The sequence below is a fragment of the Chiloscyllium plagiosum genome, unplaced genomic scaffold (assembly GCF_037043375.1).
Source record: "Chiloscyllium plagiosum isolate Xiang-an unplaced genomic scaffold, Cpla_swu_hap1 HiC_scaffold_34, whole genome shotgun sequence".
NCBI lineage: Eukaryota > Metazoa > Chordata > Chondrichthyes > Orectolobiformes > Hemiscylliidae > Chiloscyllium > Chiloscyllium plagiosum.
The window spans coordinates 12,012,377-12,034,625 of NW_028270172.1; the positions used below are offsets into that span (position 1 = coordinate 12,012,377).

At 39.3% G+C, this 22,249-nt stretch overlaps 1 protein-coding gene across 2 annotated transcripts in view; it reads right to left on the reverse strand.

Annotated features, from left to right (window-relative positions):
• The window catches only part of kif15 (kinesin family member 15), a 72,693-nt gene that overhangs the window by 13,571 nt on the left and 36,873 nt on the right, over nucleotides 1–22,249 (reverse strand). For both annotated transcript variants that reach the window (XM_043719564.2, XM_043719563.2), the window contains exons 22-29: nucleotides 21,547–21,632; nucleotides 19,408–19,486; nucleotides 16,925–17,011; nucleotides 13,473–13,577; nucleotides 10,619–10,741; nucleotides 2,626–2,772; nucleotides 1,543–1,644; nucleotides 251–415 (exon numbers count right to left, since the gene is read on the reverse strand). In XM_043719564.2, the coding sequence (XP_043575499.1) occupies nucleotides 251–415; nucleotides 1,543–1,644; nucleotides 2,626–2,772; nucleotides 10,619–10,741; nucleotides 13,473–13,577; nucleotides 16,925–17,011; nucleotides 19,408–19,486; nucleotides 21,547–21,632 (894 nt within the window). The remainder of the gene's footprint in view (nucleotides 1–250; nucleotides 416–1,542; nucleotides 1,645–2,625; nucleotides 2,773–10,618; nucleotides 10,742–13,472; nucleotides 13,578–16,924; nucleotides 17,012–19,407; nucleotides 19,487–21,546; nucleotides 21,633–22,249) is intronic.

Sequence of the window (22,249 nt, forward strand, 5' to 3'; positions counted from 1 at the left end):
CTGCTCTCTCCAGAAGATTCAACTTCCATTCTGGAAGACACTAGTTTACAGGCAACTTCGTTTTACTATAGCTAGCTTTGGATTAGTAGCAATAAAATTCTAAAACAGTCTATCTGCCCAGAGTTTGCTCTTTATGGTCAGCTATTCAATATGCAAAACACTTACATAAAACCATTTTATCAAGCAAATACCTAAAACCAAATTTTTATCTATACAAGTTGAATAACGAACATAAGCCCCCATATGTTACCTTGAGTTGTAGAATTTGTTCGTTCTTGGCTGATCTTTCTGCTTCCATCTCACTCAATAACAGTTTTAAGGTGGCTTCGGATGCCCTTCGATCATCTAGTTTCTCTTGTTGTGACTCAAAAGATCTAACAGGATCTATATGGAAAATACAAGGTGTCCTTGGACTCTGGGGAAGGAAGGCATCTGTAAATAATCATACTTTTGAACACAGGTTACTACAATGGCAGTACAGGCAATCAGTTGTTGTTAGACTTTTGTTATATAAGCCAAATTCTTAAGGGGATCAAAATACTTAGACTTACATGAGTAACTAGCAGTTATACCACATAGGATGACACCCACTACTGAATTTGCAAGGAAGCAAGACCCAGTGTCAACAGAAAGAGATCTGCCAGTTCACGTGGCTGGCACCAGAAGAAAACCTTATTTTGATGCTTCAAGGGTCTCTTCACAAATAGCAGCCACTTCCCCCACTACAAATTACTTTTTCCAATTAGAATTCAGTGCTCACACCGAATCCCAATTTGGATATCCAGACAGGGAGCAATTCCATCTGATAGACTGGTATACCTGGTGTGAACTGGTATACCAATTATACATAAAGTCCTGAACAAGAGCAAGTGTGTGAGAAATCCAGGTAAAGTCTCATTCCCCCATGGCAACACTGGCTTTGTAAGGCGTGGCATGAGCTATGAGACTTAGCACAGTATCTATTTCAAGGCCAAATTCAAGAAACAATTACCATCAACTGTAATCATTCAAAATGCATTTGTGGACCACCATGACATTGGCTCTAGGCTTTATTTCCAAATTACATCTGAGCACATTGCTCTTCAGTTTACAGTACTCTCTACATTTGGTATTCTGCTTCAAAATTTTGCTCCGAGCTGGTCTTAACTTCATATGGTGAACTTCATCAACATTGAAATAGCAATGAACTTGTCTGTGCAGTTTCTTCATGATGCTCAATAACTATTATATAGAAGAATTGCATAACAGCTAGGCCTGATACAATTTGGTTGGAGTGAGAAAATGTCTCTGCAATAGGTGTCAGATGAAAATAGTGTGGCCAGCATAGCAATAAAAAGCTCAACTTTATCAAACCTCAAAGTCAGCCACTATTTGTAAGCTTAAGATCTAAATGCAGTGCTCATATCAGCCTATTAGTTTGGGAGCAACCACTTGGATGTGGTACCCAGAATATTTTTGTCGAGTACAGTTGCTGCCTGTAGAACAAAAGGGCAGAAAGGAGTGGAGTTGGGGACAGAAATACTAACTTTTCAGTGATCTCACCTGTGGCTTGTTAGCAGAAATGTCCCTGAAGGACTCAATCTGCTGAAGTTTCTGTTCGTATGTACTTTTTGTTGCTTGAATTTCAGCATCTTTCACCTTCAGCTGGAAATGAATACAGTAACATTTATGAAGAATTTTTTAAAAGAACGAACACAACATAATCCATGTGGTGTGGCGCATAATCACACATTCTATAGCAATTGAGTTACCTTCGAGTCAAATGCCGTAGATGCTGGAAATCTTAATGAGAAACAAAAAACGCTAGAAAGAGTCAGATCAGGCAGCATCGGGTGAGGGAAAGAAAGTTAATGTTTCAGGCTGCTGACTTTCGTCAGTTCTGAAATGAGCAAAAAGATTAATTTTCTCAGAATAATATCTAATGTCATAAAAGTTCTCAGGAATAAGTCTTTATGTCATAATAGCTCAGATAATAATCAGTGTTCTAGGCAATTGTTTTAAACAGGCATTAGACCCCAAATTAATGTAAGCAGGGCCCTATTGCCTGCTTTGTATTCTTCTCCAAAATTAGTCAGAAAATGAACATAGCAAGTCACTGCAGGAGGTTGCCAAGATCCTGTTAACCAAATGACAAGTTCATAAAGTTTGAAGTTCCTTGATTGTGGAACTGAAAGAGACAAGAGTACACTTATGGTTCCATAGCAATGTGGATTGCTGCTAACCTGCACCTCATTTACCCTGACCATCCCCAATATAATTTAGGAAAGCTGTCTAATCAGTTCATGCCTGAAAATATTTATTAAATTTCTTCCCATAGCCCCATTGTTAAAAGAGACTTAAAGTCAAAAGAAGAGCAGACGGATTATATTTATTAACTAACAGAAAAAGGTCAGAACCTGCCACCTGAAATTGAAACCACCCACACAACTAACTTAATGTTACCTTTACTTATATTTTAAAAATACCAAACTAAAATTCACTGTAAAGTGGAACTTATGACTTCAGTACAAAGTGATCAGCAAACATTCCAGCAGTTAAAATGCAACTAATATTGCAGAGTACTTGAGTGCCAACATCTTATTATATTTTTGCATCCAGAGAAGTAGAGACTTTTAATTTCATTACCTGATCATGAAGTTCTTTAATAGTCACTGCATTTTTCTCTGCTTCTTCTTGCATTATCTGCAATATTGTTGCCTGTTTTTTGGAGTCCTCAGTCAGCTGATCAAGCTGTTGAGTGGCATTGGTCAAATCTTCACAAAGCATCTCCATCTAAGGATTTAAAAGCAATGTATGTGAACAGTGAGCAACATACAATTTAACATAAGAACACTAGCTCTTGCACCTGGGATTTGAGTTCGGATTTTTTTTTCATTCCAGTAGCACAAGTTCTCAGATAAGGGATGTAATTTCTATATAAATATGAAACTCACAACTGTACCGGTGGTACAATTTTTTTTGCTGGAAAGCCACGCTTTTAGCATGTGCCATTACAACTTCAAACCAAAATTACTGAGAAAGTCAAATGGGTATAGTTGATTTTTCCACATACAAAATAACAGACTCCCTCCCCATATACATTCATCAAACTCCCAGGACTTTAGCACAGAGACATTGCCTAGGGTCCAAGTGCACAGAGAGGTACTGCTGGAATTCAATCAGCTAAAGCTACAAGTAGTTCTTCTATAACACAATGGTTGTATTCTTGTGCAACCCCATGTTATAGAAAAATCAGGTTTTAGAAACAGAGCTTAAAGTGTTGGCGATGTAATCGCATTATAGCCAACACACATTTTAAAAGTTCGCCGAAACATTACCTTGTCAGTTTTGGGGATCAGATTTAACAATTTTACTATAGGGCTGGCAAATTCCTCATGCTCCATAGATGGAGACTTACCCAGACTCCAAAATAACTCCCTTTACTCGTATTTTGCTCTCTTACACATGCACACGTCTTTCTTCAGTTAATGCATCATATGCACAAAAATAGACTTAGGTGAGAGTAACATGCATTGAGATGGATTCCTCCCTACTTCACTGAACAACATGCCACCCTATAACTATTTTGACCTTTTGTAACTATCTGCCTTTTTCAAAAAAAAAATATTCACTTGTGGAACAAGGGTATTGCTGGCTGGCCAGCATTTATTGCCTATCCCTATTGCTGCACAACTCCTTCATCCAATTCATCATTTCTGGATGTAGGATATAGGCTAGGGAGACTGTTCCATCCATAATTAGGAAATGTGATAAATAAAGAAACCACAGGTAGGACTTAAAATCTACTGTTAAGTGTAAAGAAAAATGAATATCACCGTAACTGATGCAAAATGGAAATAATCACAGCATATTTCAGAGTTACAAATAAGTCACTGTGGAACAAAACTAAATACTATATGCAATATCTCCACTGAGGACAGGATCCAGTCACAAAGTCACTCTTTATTTCTACATGGAGAGTCCTTGACACTGATCCTGCTGAGTGATCAAAACCTCTGACATTCATGTTTATATTGGTCAGCCATGGCTCCGAGTGGACCAGATTAACAGCTGCAATCATGGAATTCATACCCTCAGGTCCACTTGGCCGACCTTGTTATAATCACTACATCCCTCCCGAGTTTGAGGACATAGGCCTGTTCTTTTGTTTTTTTGTTGCTCCTTCTTGGGCATTTTCCAGGTTCCTCCAACTCTGCCTCTGATACAGTGCAGCTCAGCTCTTGCACCCGGAGGATCTTGGAAGAAATTCATTCTCCTCTTCAGGCTGCAAACGCATTGAGACAGCAACATCCACCAGTATCCATCTCAGATTCTGAGCTATTTTCCGATACTTGACAGAAAGGGAGAACGTACGGGTTCCCTAACAGTCGGAAATGCAGTTGAGGAACAGGGCACATTTTGCTCCCGAACCATTTGCGAGTTTGCAGCTTTCCCATGGTCCTTGCGCTTGCTCAGGACAGTTGCACCTCCTCAAACTGGACCTGACCTCGCGTTGACCATGTCTCTTATCCATGCAGGGTCATTCCCATGGTTCCTACACCATATTTCATCCGCTGAAGTAAACTGCTTCTCCGGTTTAGCTGAGTCTCGTTTCTGGCATTGTTTCGTGCATCAATGTATGCACTGCTTTTTCTGCCAGATCATTGGATGATGGATACCATTCAACTTTAGGAAATATTCAAATTCCCAGCTGGGAAACAATGGCTCATTATCTGTGACCAACAGTTACGGTTGTCCACGTAGTACAAAACATTGAGCAGTTTTTTCTATTCTCGTCTCCATGTTTGACAAATGAACTCTATGCAACCAATCTGTCCAACCATTTTGAACGGGTGTCTACAATGACAAAAAAAAATTGAACCCATGAAAGAATCTGCATGGTTGATGTGTAACCAAGTCCAGGGTTGACCTGGTCATCCCCACAAAATGCAGGGGGGCTGCGAGCAGTAATTTTTATCCTTGTTGGTGCTCTGGGCACTGCCCCACCAACACAGCTAAGTCTGCATCCAACCCTGGACACCAGACATGACATCCTGCCAACATCTTCATTTGGAAACTCCTGAATGACCCTGGAGGAGTTCAGCCAGAATCTGGTTGCAACCTTGGCTTGGGACAAATCACTCTTACACCCCATAATATAATGCCATCCTTTACTATGATTTGGTCTCTCGAGATCCAAAAGGATTTCAATTCTGGTTATGACAACCCATTGGTTTCTCCCATCACCACCAGCTGTTTCAGTTTTGTCAGGAGCAGATGTTTCTGCGTACAAAGTCTGATATCGTCAGCTGCAAATGGAAGTGTGTCCAGAAAATCTAAAACCAATACAGACGCTTATTGTGGCAGTACTACCTGTGGTGTATCTGCCAGCTGGAGGGGGCTCAATGCATCCGAATTTGCTACTTGTCCTCTCAGACAGTGTTCCAACTTGTAATATTATGCACTTAGTATAAGATACCACTGCTGAATTCTGCTTGAAGCTATAGGTGGCACTGCCCTGTTCTCTAAGTAGACTGAACAGGGGTTTGTGATCTGTTATTATTACAATTTTACATCCACTGAGGAACTTCTTGACTCCAAATATGACCACCACATCTTTCTTCTCTATCTGGGTGTAATTATGCTCTGCATTAGCTAAAGTCCTGGATGTATACACTATTGGGGATCCTCCCCATTGGACCACCTATGAGTAATACTACCCTGATGCCATATGGGGAGGTATCACATGTCAATAACAGATCTCATGTGGAATCATAGTATGTCAATGCTTTAGAGGATGATGGCTGTTTCTTCACTTTCCTGAAGGCCATGGCTTGGTTATGCAACCATTTTTTAAAGCTGACCCCTTTTAAGAGTTGATGCAAAGGTGCGAAGATGGAGGCGAGGCTGTGTATGAACTTTCCATAATAATTCACTAGCCCAAGAAAAGACCTAAGCTTTGGTACTGACGTGGGAGCCAGGAGTCCGTTGATCACCCTCATTTGTACTTCCAACAGGTACAACGTTGTCTTGTCGACTCAATAGCCAAATAGGTCTCTTGGGGTGCCTAGAACACATACTTTTTCCCTTCTACATTTGCCTGGGAGAAACGTTTTAAGGACTGTGTTCAAGTTCTCTAAATGCCCATTATTAGCACATCATCTAGATGAATGGCAACCTGGGGTAGACTTTGTAAAATATTCTCCATCATCCACTGAAAAATTGCAAGGTTGACGATACCCCAAATTCAGTCTTATATTAGTACAAACCCTTATGGGTATTAATTGCAGCATACTTCTGGATATCCTCATCTAATCACATTTGCAAGTACCCATGGCTCATGTCCAGCTTCGCAAAGGCCAGACCTACCTAAAAAGTCTCCAGGTACTTAATTATGACTTGACTCAGGCAGCCATTTTCTAATCGAAAAATGTTCTCAACTAATTTTGCACCATCAAGCTTGGACACAAGCCTTTTACTAGAATCAGTGATAACTGAACCAGCTGGTTCTCAATAACAGACCAGAACCGAAGTTGTACACTTAATTTGTAGGGATTCCCTGGTATAGGTTTGTAGTCTAGCTGAAATTCGCGCAAATGTAAAGGTTAGAATCCAGAATGAATTTTGTTAAAGACTGGTTCTGCGATCACAAGTGGCTGTACCAGTATTGAACCGGGTGACCATTTAACCAGATATTTATTTTGATTGTCCGGATTTGGATATTGCTAAGAAATTCAACTGTTCCAACTCAAACGTACGTGAAATTTCTGGGGTGTGCACGCTCCTTGATACTGGCCTATGAAATCTCTTATTCAGTTTAGGTCTAGTGGGAGTCTTTTGCTGTCTCAAGTCCACACACCAATAGGAACTACAATGGCTTGCCGACCAGGATCCTGAAGAAACTTTTAACAGTTTTGCCGAGACTTGGCTTTGTTTTGGGGTTTTGCAGTGGTCTGACCTAAAGTCCCTCTGTTCAGGATATGTCCTGAAGGCAATTGCTTTCACCCAAGTGGTGTTCTCCAAGCTAAGAGTGGCAATATCCATTGGAATACCCTGCACTCATGCTCCACTTGCTGCATTCTTTTCTGATAAAACCAGGTGCGATGTCTGTTGAATTCTAGTTCAGCTTCAGCTAGTAGGTGCTTCTGCACAATTATATCATTAATCCCACATACCGAATGGTCTCTCAGCATCTCATTATGGTTTAAACCCAAGTCACAAAATGTGGTGTGCCTAGATTTCCAAAAGACCTTCGACAAGGTGCCACAGAAGAGGCTGCTGCATAAGACAAAGATGCATGACATTACGTGTAAAGTATTAGCATGGATAGAGGATTAGTTGACTAACAGGAAACAAAGAGTTGGGATAAATAAGTTCTATTCTGGTTGGCAATCAGTAACCAGTGGTGTGCCTGAGGGATCAGTGTTAGGACCATAATTATTCACAATTTATATAGATGATTTGGAGTTGGGGATTATGTGTAGTGTGTCAAAGTTTGCAGGTGACACTAAGATGAGAGGCACAGCAAAAGTGTGCAGAGAACAATGAAAATTTGCAGATGAACATAGTTACTTTAAGTGAGTGGACAAGGGTCGGGCAGATGGAATACAATGTTAATAAATGCTGCTACGCAGAGGGACCTGGGTGTCCTTGTGCATGAACCACAGAAGGTTGGCCTGCAGGTACAACAGGTAATTAGGAAGGCAAATACATTTTGTCCTTCATTGCTAAAGGGATAGAGTTTTAAAGCAGGGAGGTTATGTTGCAGCTGTATAGAGTGCTGCTGAGGCCACACCTGGAGTACTATGTGCAGCTTTGGTCTCCTTACATGAGAAAGGATGTACTGGCACAGGAGGGGCTGTACAGGAGGTTCACTAGTTGATTCTAGAGTTGAGGCAGTTAGTTTATAAGGAGACACCAAGTAGACTGGGATTATATTCATTGGAATTTCGAAGAGTGAGGGAGGAACTTGAACATATAAAATTATGAAGGGAATTGATAAGATTTCACTGGCAGGTGACACTAGGACAAGAGGGCATAAACTCAAAATTAGGGGAGCAGATTTGGGACTGAATTGAGAAGAAACTTCTTTACTCAGAGGATTGTAAATCTATAGAATTCCCTGCCCAGTGAAATAGTTGACGCTACTTCAGTGAACATTTTAAAAGCTAAGATAGATTTTATTTGAACGATAAAGGAATTAAAGGATTACGGTAAGAGGGCGGGTAAGTGGAGTTGTCGCCATGAAAAGATCAGCCATAATCTTATTGAATGGCGGAGCAGGCTCGAAGGACCAGATGGTCTACTCCTGCTCCTAGTTCTTATGTACAAGCCTCTGCCAGTCACTTCAGTCAAAAATCCCGATATAGTTTTGCCTGGTTTTTCAATTGCCAAGTTAAACTGATGGTGTTTCAGAATCAGAAGAGGCTCGGGTTCATAATACTCCTTAACTAAATCTGTCAACTCTTGAAAAGTTTGCCTCAGGGAAAGTTGGGTTCCTAATAACTGAAAAAGCTGCAGTTCCACAAGCTGTGAGGAGAATGATTTGTTGATTGTCATCTGTCCCAATGTCATTTGCCCTGACACTGAAACATTCTTCTCACATACTGGGTCTAGTCTTCGACGGCAGGATCAAACCAGTCAAGCTTGCCAAATAGCAGTATGATGCCAGAAATGCTTACCCCAACTCAAAGATGACTATGCGATCCAATTTCTTTAGGAGCACGTGATTTTCTCTTGTCACCACATGGTTTTCTCTTGCCACCACTGAGGAGAGTATCTCATCACCAAGTCACTCTATATTTACGTGTGGAGAATCCTTGACACTGATCCAACTCGGAGTGAACAGAACCTCTGAGACTCCTATTTATATCTGTCAGCCAGGACTCCCTGGTTGGGGCTGTTAATCTAGTCCAATCAGGGACCTCATTCTATGAAGTCTACCTGGCTGAATTTGTTACTGTTTAAACATTTTTGTGTAGTAATTGTATGTAAATATGCTAGCTTCAGCTGTAAAATATGAAGCACTGTGTTCTGTGGTCAAATTCCAGTGTTAACTGGTGTTCAAATGAGTCTGCGCCTGCTTGATGAGTTTGTTAAACTTATGTAGCAAGCAACTTACCTTCTGACTCCCCAAAGCCTGGCCACTTTCTAGAAGGCTCAAGTCAGGAGTGTGATGGAATGCTGTCTACTTAGAGTCAGAGTTGTACAGCACAGAAACAGACCCTTCAGTCCAACTTGTCAATGTCGAACATATATCCTAACCTAATCTAGTCCCATTTGCCAGCATTTGACCCGTGTCCCTCTAAACCCTTCCTATTCATATAGACATCCAGATGCCTTTTAAATGTTGTAATTATACCAGCCTTCACCAATTCCTCTAGCAGCTCATTCTATACACACACCACCCTCTGCATGAAAAAGTTGCCTCTTAGGTCTCCTTTATATCTTTCCCCACTCACCCTAAACCTATGCCCTCTAGTTCTGGACTCCTCCACCCCAGGGAAAAGACTTTGCCTATTTATCCTAGCCACGCTCTTCATGAACCAGATATCCTAAATTAATCTAGTCCCATTTGCCAGCACTTGGCCCATTTCCCTATAAACCCTACATATTCATCTACACATCCCGATGCCTTTTAAAATGTTGTAATTGTACCAGCCTCCACCACTTCCTCTGGCAGCTCTTTCCCTCTGCATGAAAAAGTTGCCTCTTAGGTCCCTTTATATCTGTACCCTCTCACCTTAAACCTATGCTCTTTAGTTTTGAATTCCCCCACTCTGAGGGAAAAAACTTTAGATATTCAGTCTAACAATCCCCATAATGTTTTATAAACCTCTATATGGTCACCCCTCAGCCTCAGATGCTCCAGGGAAAATAGCCCCAGCCTATTCAGCCCCTCTCGATAGTTCAAATCCTCCAGCCCTGGATGAGTGTAGTTCCAACAACATTCAAGCAGCTCAACACCATCCAGGACAAAACAGCCTGCTTGACTGATATCCCACTATTCACTTCTAATATTCACCTTCACCATTGACATACAGTAGCAGCACTATGGGCCATCTATAAGATGCAATAACTCAGAGGCTCCTTTGACAACTAGTGATCCTTATTACCTACTAGGACATAGACAGCAGAAGCATGGGAACACCAACATCTGCAAATTCCCTTACAAGTCACACACCATTCTGACTTGGAACTATATCACCATCCCTTCACCAACCCTAGGTCAAAATCCTGGAAGTACCTTTCTAACAACATTGTGGGTATCTCTACACACCAGGTGAACCTATCAGTTATTCTCAGTAACGTGACCATGAAATTATTGATTGTCATAAAAACCTCTCTGATTCACTCATGTTCTTTGGGAAAGGAAATCTGCCATCCCTATTTGGCCTGGCCTATATTTGACTCCAGTCCCACAGCAACGTGATCAACTTTTAACTGTTCACTGAAATAGCAAGACACTCAATTCAAAGACAACTAAATCTGGGAAACAAATGCTGGCGTCATCAGTGATAATGACATCTTATGAATGAATTAAGAAAAGGATTAGAATAATTCAATGCCTCCTGGTTAATCCAACAAAACAAAAAGTTATGCGTAAAAATCTGAAGAGTATTAAATTTTATGGTCTCACCTGCACATTGCATGAATTCTCCTTTCTCTCTACAACCTCTTTCATCTCCAAGATTTCTTTCTCCTTTCTTTCAATAGAGGCTTTGTTTTCCTCCTTAGCAACCAGAGCAGCATTGTACTTTAACTGAAGCCGTAACAGAAAATATTACCATTTGAGTATTTATTATCAAAGCAAAACTGAAATTTAAAACTTGCTGTCAATTTACTTCACATCATAAGAGCACTAGTGAAATTCCTAACTACAATTCTCAAGAAAAAACACTCGGATTCTATTGCTCAGCAAGCCCACTGAAACCAGAGATCTTTGGGTCTACATCATGCTGCAAGTTAACACAATAGCTTTTTGAAGTTTCTTTCAAACCATATAAAAAAGGTGAAGTATTTTTTACTTGCTAGGAACAAGTGCTCCATTAAAAAAAGGTTTAAGGAATTTTAACACAGATACACGTGGGCATGAGTGCACAATAAACATTGTTAATTAAACATGTGTCAATAAAATCTTAGAAGACCACAGTTTCTCATGTCAAAGGAGGAAAATTGTCACTGTCTCTGAGGGCAACACTACAGTACACAATCAGAGCTCTCAGATCAGTAAATGAATGGTGGTATTGCTTCACAGCACCTGGGACCTAGGTTCGATTCTAACCTTGGGTGACTGTCTGAGAGAAGTTTGCACATTCTCCCCATGTCTGCATGGGTTTCAACCAGACGCTGCGACTTCCTCTCAGTCCAAAGATGTACACATTAGGTGGATTAGCCATGGTAAATACAAGGTTATGGGAAGGGTCTGGATGGGATGCTCTTCAGAGGGTTGGTGCAGACCCTATGGGCCAAATGGCCTCTTTCTGCACTGCGGAGATTGTATGAAATGGCTAACCTGTTAATTTGTGGGAAGTTTATTTCCTTCTGCGAGGCATAAATGACCAGATACATGACAATGAATGTTGCAACTTGTCATGATGTATTTTGGCACTGTAAATGGCTATGGTGGACGAATTATGCTGGACGAATAATTCAAATCATGAGTTCAATGCAAAATAGTGTAATTGATTATTTACTGTTTATTTAACATCTCAAATAATGAGCGATCTTATCATGAAGAAAGGTTTGTAGAGTTTGAAAATTATGGAAGATATACAGGATATCTATTTAGCAAATCAATAATAAGGAGACAGTGTTAAGATCACTAGAAGGATAAAGAAGGAAATTAGAATACTTTTATTAGAAAATAAAATCAGGTGATTAGTTATACAGCAACTACACTGAATAGAAAATTGGATAGAGTCGAAATCTGACTTGGATTATAGGGTCAGAAGTCACAAGACACCAGATTATAGTCCAACAGGTTTATTTGAAAACAACAAGCTTTCAGAGCGCTGCTGTTTCGTCAGGTGAAATGGAGGGAAACATATAGGCACAGATTCGATACGCACAGAGATAATGGCAGGATAATTCAGGTTATTAAGAGTGCCAAAAAGATAACTACAGACAGTGTGAGTGGAGGGTTGACAGGCTGAATAACAAGTCTTTGCAGGTGATCAAAGTGTCAAATGGTGTGATTAAAGTATTAACAGCTGAATAGCAAGTGAAGGGATGACCTATGATCCAATTAATTAAGGCAGACAGATAATTACACCAAAAAAATTTTAAAAGATAGCGCTTGAGACAAACCAAATGGCTGGAAGAACAGGATAGATATAAGAGTTGCATAATGAGGGTTTATCCAAAGTAACAAAACTGTACAAATTTATTAAGATAGTGAGATAAGTTATGTGATAGTGTCATAACAGATCATTAAGGTAGATTTTGCATAGAACAGTATGATGGGGTTACATGTAGCGCGGCATGAACCCAAGATCATGGTTGAGGCCATCCTCATCAGTACAGAACTTGGCTACCAGTGATTCTGTGTCGTTGTGTATCTCGAAGGCTGCCTTGGAGTATGCTTAACCAAAGATTGGAGGCTGGGAGGGACCACTTTAGTGGTCAAGGACATTCCGCCTCCAGTCTTCAGTAAGGTGGGCTTCTAGATACACAGCAACACAGAATCATTGAGCAGAAACTGATAACCAAGTCCTATACCCGTGAGGACAGCCTCAACCATGATCTTGGGTTCATATCGCACTACATGTAGCCCCACCAAACTGTTCTGTGTAAAATCATCCCTTCATTTGCTATTCAGCTGTTGACACCTTACTCACACCGTTTGGCACTTTTGATCACCTGCAAAAACTTGTTATCCAGGCTGTAGACACAAAAACTTGTGATTTTAAATAAATCTGTTGGACTATAATCCAGTGTGGTATGAGTTGTGACTTTGTCCACTCCAGTCTAATACAGGCACCTCCACATCATAAATTATAGGGAAAAGACAAAGAAAAATAAATTATAATTAGCAATTTAGTTTGAAGGGTTAGCAAAGCGTAGGTTTATTTGCTGATTAGCTGCCTACAGTGCTTTGATTTCTATAAATTTCTATGAAAAGAGCAATTACCTCAATGCAACTTCCCAGGGTGGTATCCAAATTTGGGATGATCCTGAGGTGATGCATAAAAACTGAGAGATATCCTAGAAATACTTTCAACCCATTTTTGGGAGGGAAGTAGTCGGTTTTTATTTTGCACTTAAAGTGTGCTACAGCAAAGTTAAAATCCATATTCAATATCCATTTCCAAAGCACAGTGATTCAGCGGCAATGCAACATGGAGGCATGCTGCTAGGTATAGTTAATCACTCTGTTAAAAGTCATAGGAGTTCAGTTTATAGCGCTAGCTTTACATCGCCAATAATGCTAAAAATCTGGAGTTACAGAAAGATTCAGATGAATTCATACTACAGCCTGTAATTTAACTCACCTTGATATCCTCCAATTCTTGAGTCAAGTGAGATACAGCTTCTGTTTTCTGACTACATGAAACTCTCATTTCCTGTATTTGATTCATCAGGACTGTTACTACTTCCTATGAAAAGAAATTCTGAAATTAGTAAATTCTAATACTTCAGAAAAGGCTATGGATGACTCATCAGTTGCAAGTGCTTAACTTTCAGCATTACTGCCAACTATTAGTTGCTGAACAAGAAACCATGGAGTTTTCAACTCTCATTCCAACATGTCGAACTTGGGTCTTTTTCAATTTGCCTGGTTTCAGTTAATTCAGGCTTTGGGTGCAGCTAGCACTATGTGAAAAAGATATATTTTTAAAAACCCAGATATATCCTCAAAGTACACCAGAAAATGTTTGGATTTTAGTCCGAGAATCTCATTTTCCATGTTATCCAAAAGACACCGCCAACATTTTCCAGTAAAGGATCACCTTTAACATGTTTAGTCCAAGCATACAGTGATAGCTAGATGAGTGGCTATACAATGGTAACTAATGCACAGATGAATAAACTAGCAGTTTTAAATAAAGTTGAGAAATATAACTATATACTATCAATATATGCTATAAATGTAAATTTATGTTCATACAGTATCAGAAGTCATACCATTAATTTTTTAAAATTAATGGCCAGAAATACCTAAAGCCACAGGGAGGTTTCACAAGATTGGTCTGATCACGTAACAAGTTAAATTTCAGGTCCCAAAAGGATCCTCTTAAAACATTTTAGTGGTTAAAGTGCGCGCTTGCGTACAATATCCTTACTTCTGGACTGAACAATGCTGCAGATGCTTCTTTTCACTCCACAAGCTCCAACAACTAAAACTTGTATTTTTATAGCATACAACTTCTCAGTGTGCTTAAAGTATTAGGCACAAGTCTGCAGAAAATCTAGCAACTACATACAGTTCTGCCTTCAAATTTCTTTGCAAATTTCAAAGTACATGATATATTAATTAAACTACACTTGAAAATTCAACTGTCCTGGAAACAACTTGGGTACAAGATGTCGCAGTGCAACTTGGTAGGATTTTATCCTCATTTGCAATTTAGAGCAGTGGATGAGCTGCAGCCTCGGACAGTTTACTATAATATAAAGATAAGCAAAGATGCATAAAGAATAACCCATAAGGTCTATCAAATTTGAACATCTGTTGCAACAACATCCGACTCAGTTATACATACTTGTGCAGATTCCATGCTTATCAAAATAGCTAATGTAATGTTAAATAATCACACTTTTCAAAGGATTTTCAAAATTAAAATGACTCATACTGGAATAATTGCTTGACTAATTCTTAGAGAAAATCAATTCTTTTAAAAGGTAATGGATTCAGTATACATAACAAATCTTTTTATTTAAAAACAGATTCAAAAGTATTTTGAGTTTAAAGTAAGAAAGCCATGTGTCGATAGATGGAAAAATAAAGCGCAGTACAAGCCCTTTGGCCCTCGATGTTGCGCCGATCCAAGCCCACCAAACCGACACGAGCCCACTATCCTCCATATGCCTATCCAATGCCCGTTTAAATGCCCATAAAGAGGGAGAGTCCACCACTGCTACTGGCAGGGCATTCCATGAACTCACGACTCGCTGAGTAAAGAATCTACCCCTAACATCTGTCCTATACCTACCACCCCTTAATTTAAAGCTATGCCCCTTCGTAATAGCTGACTCCATATGTGGAAAAAGGTTCTTATGGTCAACCCTATCTAAACCCCTAATCATCTTGTACACCTCTATCAAGTCACCCCTAAACCTTCTTTTCTCCAATGAAAACAGCCCCAAGTGCCTCAGCTTTCCTCATACGATCTTCCTACCATACCAGGCAACATCCTGGTAAACCTCCTCTGCACCCGTTCCAGTGCCTCCACATCCTTCCTATAGTATGGCGACCAAAACTGCACACAATACTCCAGATGCAGCCGCACCAGAGTCTTATACAACTGCAACATGACCTCAGGACTCCGGAACTCAATTCCTCTACCAATAAAAGCCAGTACGCCATATGCCTTCCTCACCGCACTATTTACCTGGGTGGCAACTTTCAGAGATCTGTGTACATGGACACCAAGATCCCTCTGCTCATCCACACTACCAAGTATCCGACCATTAGCCCAGTACCCCATCTTTTTGTTACTCTTACCAAAGTGAATCACCTCACACTTACCTACATTGAACTCCATTTGCCACCTTTCTGCCCAGCTCTGCAGCTTATCTATATCCCACTGTAACCTGACACATCCTACCTCACTGTCAACAACTCCACTTTCGTATCATCTGCAAACTTGCTCACCCAACCTTCTAGCCCCTCCTCCAGGTCATTTATAAAAATGACAAACAGCAATGGTCCCAAAACAGATCCTTGCGGAACACCGCTAGTAACTGCACTCCAAGATGAACCTTTACCATCAACTACTACCCTCTGTCTTCTTCCAGCCAGCCAATTCCTAATCCAAACCTCCAACTCACCCTCAATGCCATACCTCCGTATTTTTTGCAGTAGCCTCCCATGGGAACGTTATCAAACACCTTACTAAAATCCATATACACCACATCTTTACCCTGGTCCACCTCCTTAGTCACCTTCTCAAAGAATTCAATAAGGTTTGTGAGGCACGACCTGCCCTTCACAAAACCATGCTGACTATCCTTGATCACATTATTCCTATCCAGATGTTCATAAATCCTATCCCTTACAATTCTCTCTAAGACTTTGCCCACAACAGAAGTGAGGCACTCGAGACCACTCAAATGCTACAACAGATTATGCTAACAAGTAACTAAGTAAAGCAGGCTAGGAAATTTCTAATCTTGCATGCTGTGCTATGTTGGATTAGCTCTCAGCATAGGTAGTGTGGAAAGGAAAGGACCTTTGACCATTATCCACTAGCATGATTGAAACTGCAGTTGTCAGTACAAGAGTATCGGATCAAACTTTACTGCGATAAACTTTTACTGGAGAGAGTGTGTTTTTAGAAAATGGAGGAGAAAACTAACAGAAAAAAAAAGGTACACTATGGCAATGGACTCTGTTTAGTAAAGGCACTGCCAAGAAGAATACATCAGTCAATGATGACTGACAGCTAACTGTCAAATTTTGATTAAATTTTCAACAACATAGCACTCTCTTCTCAGAGTGTGAAATTGGCAACCCTCTACATTACATTCTTGCAAATTATCTGACAGGTGCAAGAGGAAAAGCTTCAACAAACTGTTTGTTTTATCAGCAATACTCAAATAAATATTAATTAGGCTGTGAAATAGATGGGGGCCAAATCAGTGCATCATATTCATTGTTTCCTTCGAAGAAAAGTTCACCAGATTTTAATTCCATAAACAGATGGAGGACAGAGCATTGGATAAGGTTTCTTTTTGGATTAGGAGGCAAAAATGCTATTGCTTTTCAGGTTGCTTCTCATACCTGGTCAGCAGCATTCTTCTTCTCTCGATCAGCGATTGTCTTTTTTGCATCATCCAGGCTCTGCTCCTTATTTTTCAGTTCCGTAGCCTTAAAAAGCCATGTAAAAGACAATATTCATAAATCCAGAAATTATCCAAAAAATATAACAGTACCACACCTCTTGCCACCTATTGGAAAGGTATCAAGGACAGAAGTATAAGCCACTTCAGATTTCAGCTTTAGAATTGGAGATAAACTTGTTGAATTCACAACACATTGCAAATATACAAAATAGAAATAGCGATTCCCAGATTAAGCAGATTTTTTAAGGCAAGTTGCAAAGGCTTTGTGGAAGCCATTCTAACTTAGTTCAGTCAGTAGTTAATAAGGTCAAGTCATGGAATGAAATCACATACTGGGTCCTCACAGCTTTTACTCAGAAATGTTTATTTATTGAAGGATATGTTATGTTAATTTGTAGAAGAGTATAAATAGTTTTGATAGTATCTGCTTTTAAAAGCACTACCTAAATGTATTTTGAATGAGAATTTTAAGAATGGGCGGCACAGTGGTTAGCACGACTGCCTCACAGCGCCAGAGACCCGGGTTCAATTCCCGCCTCAGGTGACTGACTGTGTGGAGTTTGCATATTCTCCCCGTGTTTCTTCTGGGTGTTCCGGTTTCCTCCCACAGTCCAAAAATGTGCAGGTTAGGTGAATTGGCCATGTTAAAACTGTCCATAGTGTTAGGGGCAGAGGTAAACGTAGGGGAATGGGTCTGGGTGGGTTGTGCTTCGGCACCTCAGTGTGGATTTGTTGGGCCGAAGGGCCTGTTTCCACACTGTAAGTAATCTAATACTAACTGACAAATGAGCTGAACATTGTGGGGAACAATCAATCCTAACATATTACTATTTTAATTTGCTCCCTAAATCAGGTTTCAGATTGAGTACGAATTCTTAATTTTGAATGTCTAGTTGCAAATGATAATCACAGGAGATATTTACTGAATTTGCACATATACAGCAAATGCTCCCCCTAGTGTTGCAACACAAATAAACAGTCTTGTACCAATTACAGCACTAACGCTCATGTTATATTGACATGCCTCTGGTCTCATAAGGAGGATTACATGTATGAGAATAAATCACCTTTAAGTGCAAAAGTAAAGTGACTTAAATGGATTTTTATTTTAACAGAGAAAACATATGGATTCCACTTCTGGATTCTTATTTGTTAAATCTCTTATTTGATGTCACGTTAACAAATACAGATGACACTGTCCAATAATTGTACAAAACCCTCCACCCCAACAGAACATGCTAAATGGTCCACTAAAATTAATTTTTCAAAGCCCCTGCTGAAACCCTGGCTTGGATAACAAAAGTAAACTGAAATCAAGTTTGCAATGTTCACTGGCTAAACTTGTCAGAGTAATAGGAAAGGAAACTGCTTGCTCTTGGGAATTTCTCAACATTTTATTTTTTTAAAACCCAGATTTTTCAGAAAACTGAAAATGAGTTTAAATACCACCCAGTTCAGGCTTCCCTCACTCTTAAAATTTGAGCAGAAGTCAAGACAGAGAACCTGGGAAAGAAGGAATACAACCAAATGAACCTTTAGGCGAAGCACAAAGCACAGAACTGCAGATGTACCCAAAGATACCCTCCAGGAAAGGGTGCATACAAGTGGGACAAACAAATATCTCAAGAAATTTGTAATTACTATAAATCTATGGCTAAGGTTAGGACAGAAGGGCAACTTTAGAAAGATCCAAGAGTTAATTTCTGAGCTACTCTATTACAATTTACTAGACATACATTAGGGTATATCAGGAAGCAACAATCACCAGTAACGAGTTGAAAAACGATCCTTGTTAAAAAAAAACACTCAGATGCATATTGTAGTACTTTTTTTGGATTCAGTCCAAAAAGTTCCCGAGAATGATCTAATTGTGTCTTTAGATATTTTCTAATGCCAGACAGCCATATCAGCTAGAAGGCTTTTCAAAAATTATTTAAACAATCCTGGTTGTCTGGATGTCCTTTTATTCTTGGATTGCAAATCTTGTCAATTGAATGAAATGGCTGGGAAAGTGGTCTCTGCTTTTCTCAATTTGTTTTCATTTGACAACGACCATCTTTGACCAAGAACTGTGTCCGTTTATGCTCAAAACCTGTATTTTCCCCCAGCCAGTTAAATGCCACAAGTAGGAAGATTGCTTCCCAGTAATTTAACTAGTAGGAATCTGAATACTGTAGAAAGATTGCAGGTTTAATTTCCAATTTATGCTAGTTAATAGAACTCAGCCATGGTCGCAGTCAAGATGCTAGAAAGGATGCTGGAAATATAGAAGCAATAAAACCAAAAACAGAAGTTGAAGTTACATAATAGTACAGTAGCAAATCTAGGATATTGGACCCTGCACAAAAGTGAAAGAGACTGATAAAATTTCAAAAATGATATGCTCAGTTTCTATTCAGATCTTCTTAGAATCATATTTACCTGTTGTTCAGTCTTCAACATCAGACCAGATAACTGGTGTTTCAGCAGATCGTTTTCATCTAAAGCCTTTAAAAGCTCCCTACATAAAAGATACATTAATGTGAATTAATGAAAAATAAACAAAGTCACAGTTCAGAACGGCTATTGTCAAAACAATAATACCTTATTGAAAGAAGCAAAATATTTAATATAACTTTTAATAACCCAGTTAAAATGGCTTCTCCAGCACAATTTGGCCTATACATGTACCCACTAGAAATGTATTATGTATCTATACCTCAGTATGTTATCAAAGTTTGATAAGTATGTTGTTTAAAGTTAATAAGTTGTCAGAATACATAATGCAAATGCATAGTGAAAGTATCAAATCTTTGCTCTTCTCCAATTTTCTACAACCCAATAGAAAGAGAAGGCAGCACCAGAAAATGTGAATTACATGACTGAAGAATACATGGACTAAGAACAAAGCAAACAATTGCACAAGCTAAGCAACTACCTGCATTCTTTGTGGCTCACATTCACGTCAACCTTGTTTTAAATAGAGAAATGCATGCTTAATGCTATGCTGTTTTAGACATGTGGATGGTGCAGAATCCTGGATCTGTTCTAAGCACAAAGCTCTAGAACATTAAAAGATACCAGGGGTCCATTGTGAAAATTCAGAAGCAGGACAAAATCATAAACCACAAGGTTTTCTATCATGCAGGGCTCAAAAGAGTTATGATTACAATCCAGAAAGTTCAATTTATATATTCAGGTCAATTAGGATTAAAATTAAGTTTTAGTGTTTTGTGTATTCAAGTACCAGGATACAGGAGTAGTGTGAATAGTGTGCATAGTTGTCATTCCTAATGCTATCCTAGGTACAAAGATAGCTAGTAACAAAATGTTAGGTATAAAGTAGAAAAATAAAGAAATAAAATTAAAAGTTCAACATTAGAGTCAAGTCTCTTACTTGGATAAATATAGAATTCTCAAACAGATCTGCAGTGGTGAACTGCATCAGGACAAATAATTAACACTGTCAGTTTAGTGGTTATAACAAGGTCAGCCAGGTGAACCTCAGAATGAGCTCCCATATTGGGACTCTTAATGTGGAAGAGTCAGAGAGCTTTGGCTGACAGATATAAACAGGAATGGTCTGGGGCCAGGTTTTGCTGCTCCTCTCCCTTGTAAAATTGCTGTCTCTTGTATACGGTTTAAATGTTAACTGTTTTTTGTAAATGGTTTTGTAATTGTTTATTAAATAAAAAAAACAGGAATGTCAGAGGTTCTATTCTGGCGGCACGGTGGCACAGTGGTTAGCACTGCTGTCTCACAGCGCCAGACACCCGGGTTCAATTCCCGCCTCAGGCAACTGACTGTGTGGAGTTTGCACGTTCTCCCCGTGTCTGCGTGGGTTTCCTCCGGATGCTCCGGTTTCCTCCCACAGTCCAAAAGATGTGCAGGTCAGGTGAATTGGCCATGCTAAATTGCCCGTAGTGTTAGGTAAGGGGTAAATGTAGGGGTATGGGTGGGTTACGCTTCGGCAGTTCGGTGTGGACTTGTTGGGCCGAAGGGCCTGTTTCCACACTGTAATGTAATGTAATGTAATCTAATCTAATCTAATCTAATCTATTCATTCAGAGCTGGCTCAGAGAGCTGGATTACTGCCAAGGACTCTCCACGTGGGGAAAAAAAAGGATGATTTAACGACAGGATACTCTATGGTGTTATTTCAGTCAGTACAAACAATACTAAAAGACACCCTTAAAAAAGAGTTTTACAGATATCTGCATTAAAGATCACCTCGCTTGGAAAATACTATGACTGATTAGCCCACATGAAGATAAGTTCAGAAATTTAGTCCAGCAAGTTGAGGACCATCTTAGTAAAATTTGCAATATCCAAGTGTGCCCAAAGGAAACTGCAGCTGCAGAAGCTGCCTGAACACTGACAACAACAAAACGATCTGCCAGATACCATACCAATCCTGCACTGGATTCTTCAATTTGGTGCAGGCCCCCATATCACAATAAAATCATCATCAGCTTGGGCACATTTAAAAAAAAACAACAATTAACACAAAACAAATTGCCAGTAGAAAGATTTTTTCTTTATAGCTTGCAGTCTGTATACTGAGGTATAAAAATATCTTACTTAGAGTTATTTTCAATGTCTTGTTGAAGTTGCGAAGCAAGTTTTTGAGTTCGTTCTTTTTCTGTCTCTAAATGCTCCATTAAAGACTACATTTAATGCAAAAGACAAAAAAAGTTAGGAGAAAATTCAAAATTAATTCCAATATGCATCAGGTAAAAGGAAACAATTCATATATATTTCGAAGTGGAGTTTTAAAACACATTGTATATGGATGATATGGATAGTTAGATATAGATTCATTAGATGTTGGACATGTTGAGTGGGAATAGCTGACAACAGCAACCAGGTTAGCGGATAGCACAATGGCAGAAATCAATAACCATTTACCATAGCAGTTGCTATTAATCAAGTAAGATTCACCTTTTGCTTTCTATATATTCAAGGCTACCACTCAATCACAATAATTTTTAACTAAATCATGTACTACAAAAACAAACTACTTTTCTCAATGCAATTATATACATTAGTTCCAGTACAAACCTAGAGTTCTTAAATAGTGTCAAAAATAAAACTGAATAGTCTCACCCAATGCTAACTAAGTTCTATGCTGAAAATCATACTTATTTGAAACTACTTTTGGATTCTTCACAAGACAATTGGAAAACTTGGACAATAATTGAGGGAAGATCATTATCATCAGTGGCTAAACTCTTCTTTAAGACACATGTCAGAGGGAATGTTAAGCTGTTCCAATTCAAAGCTT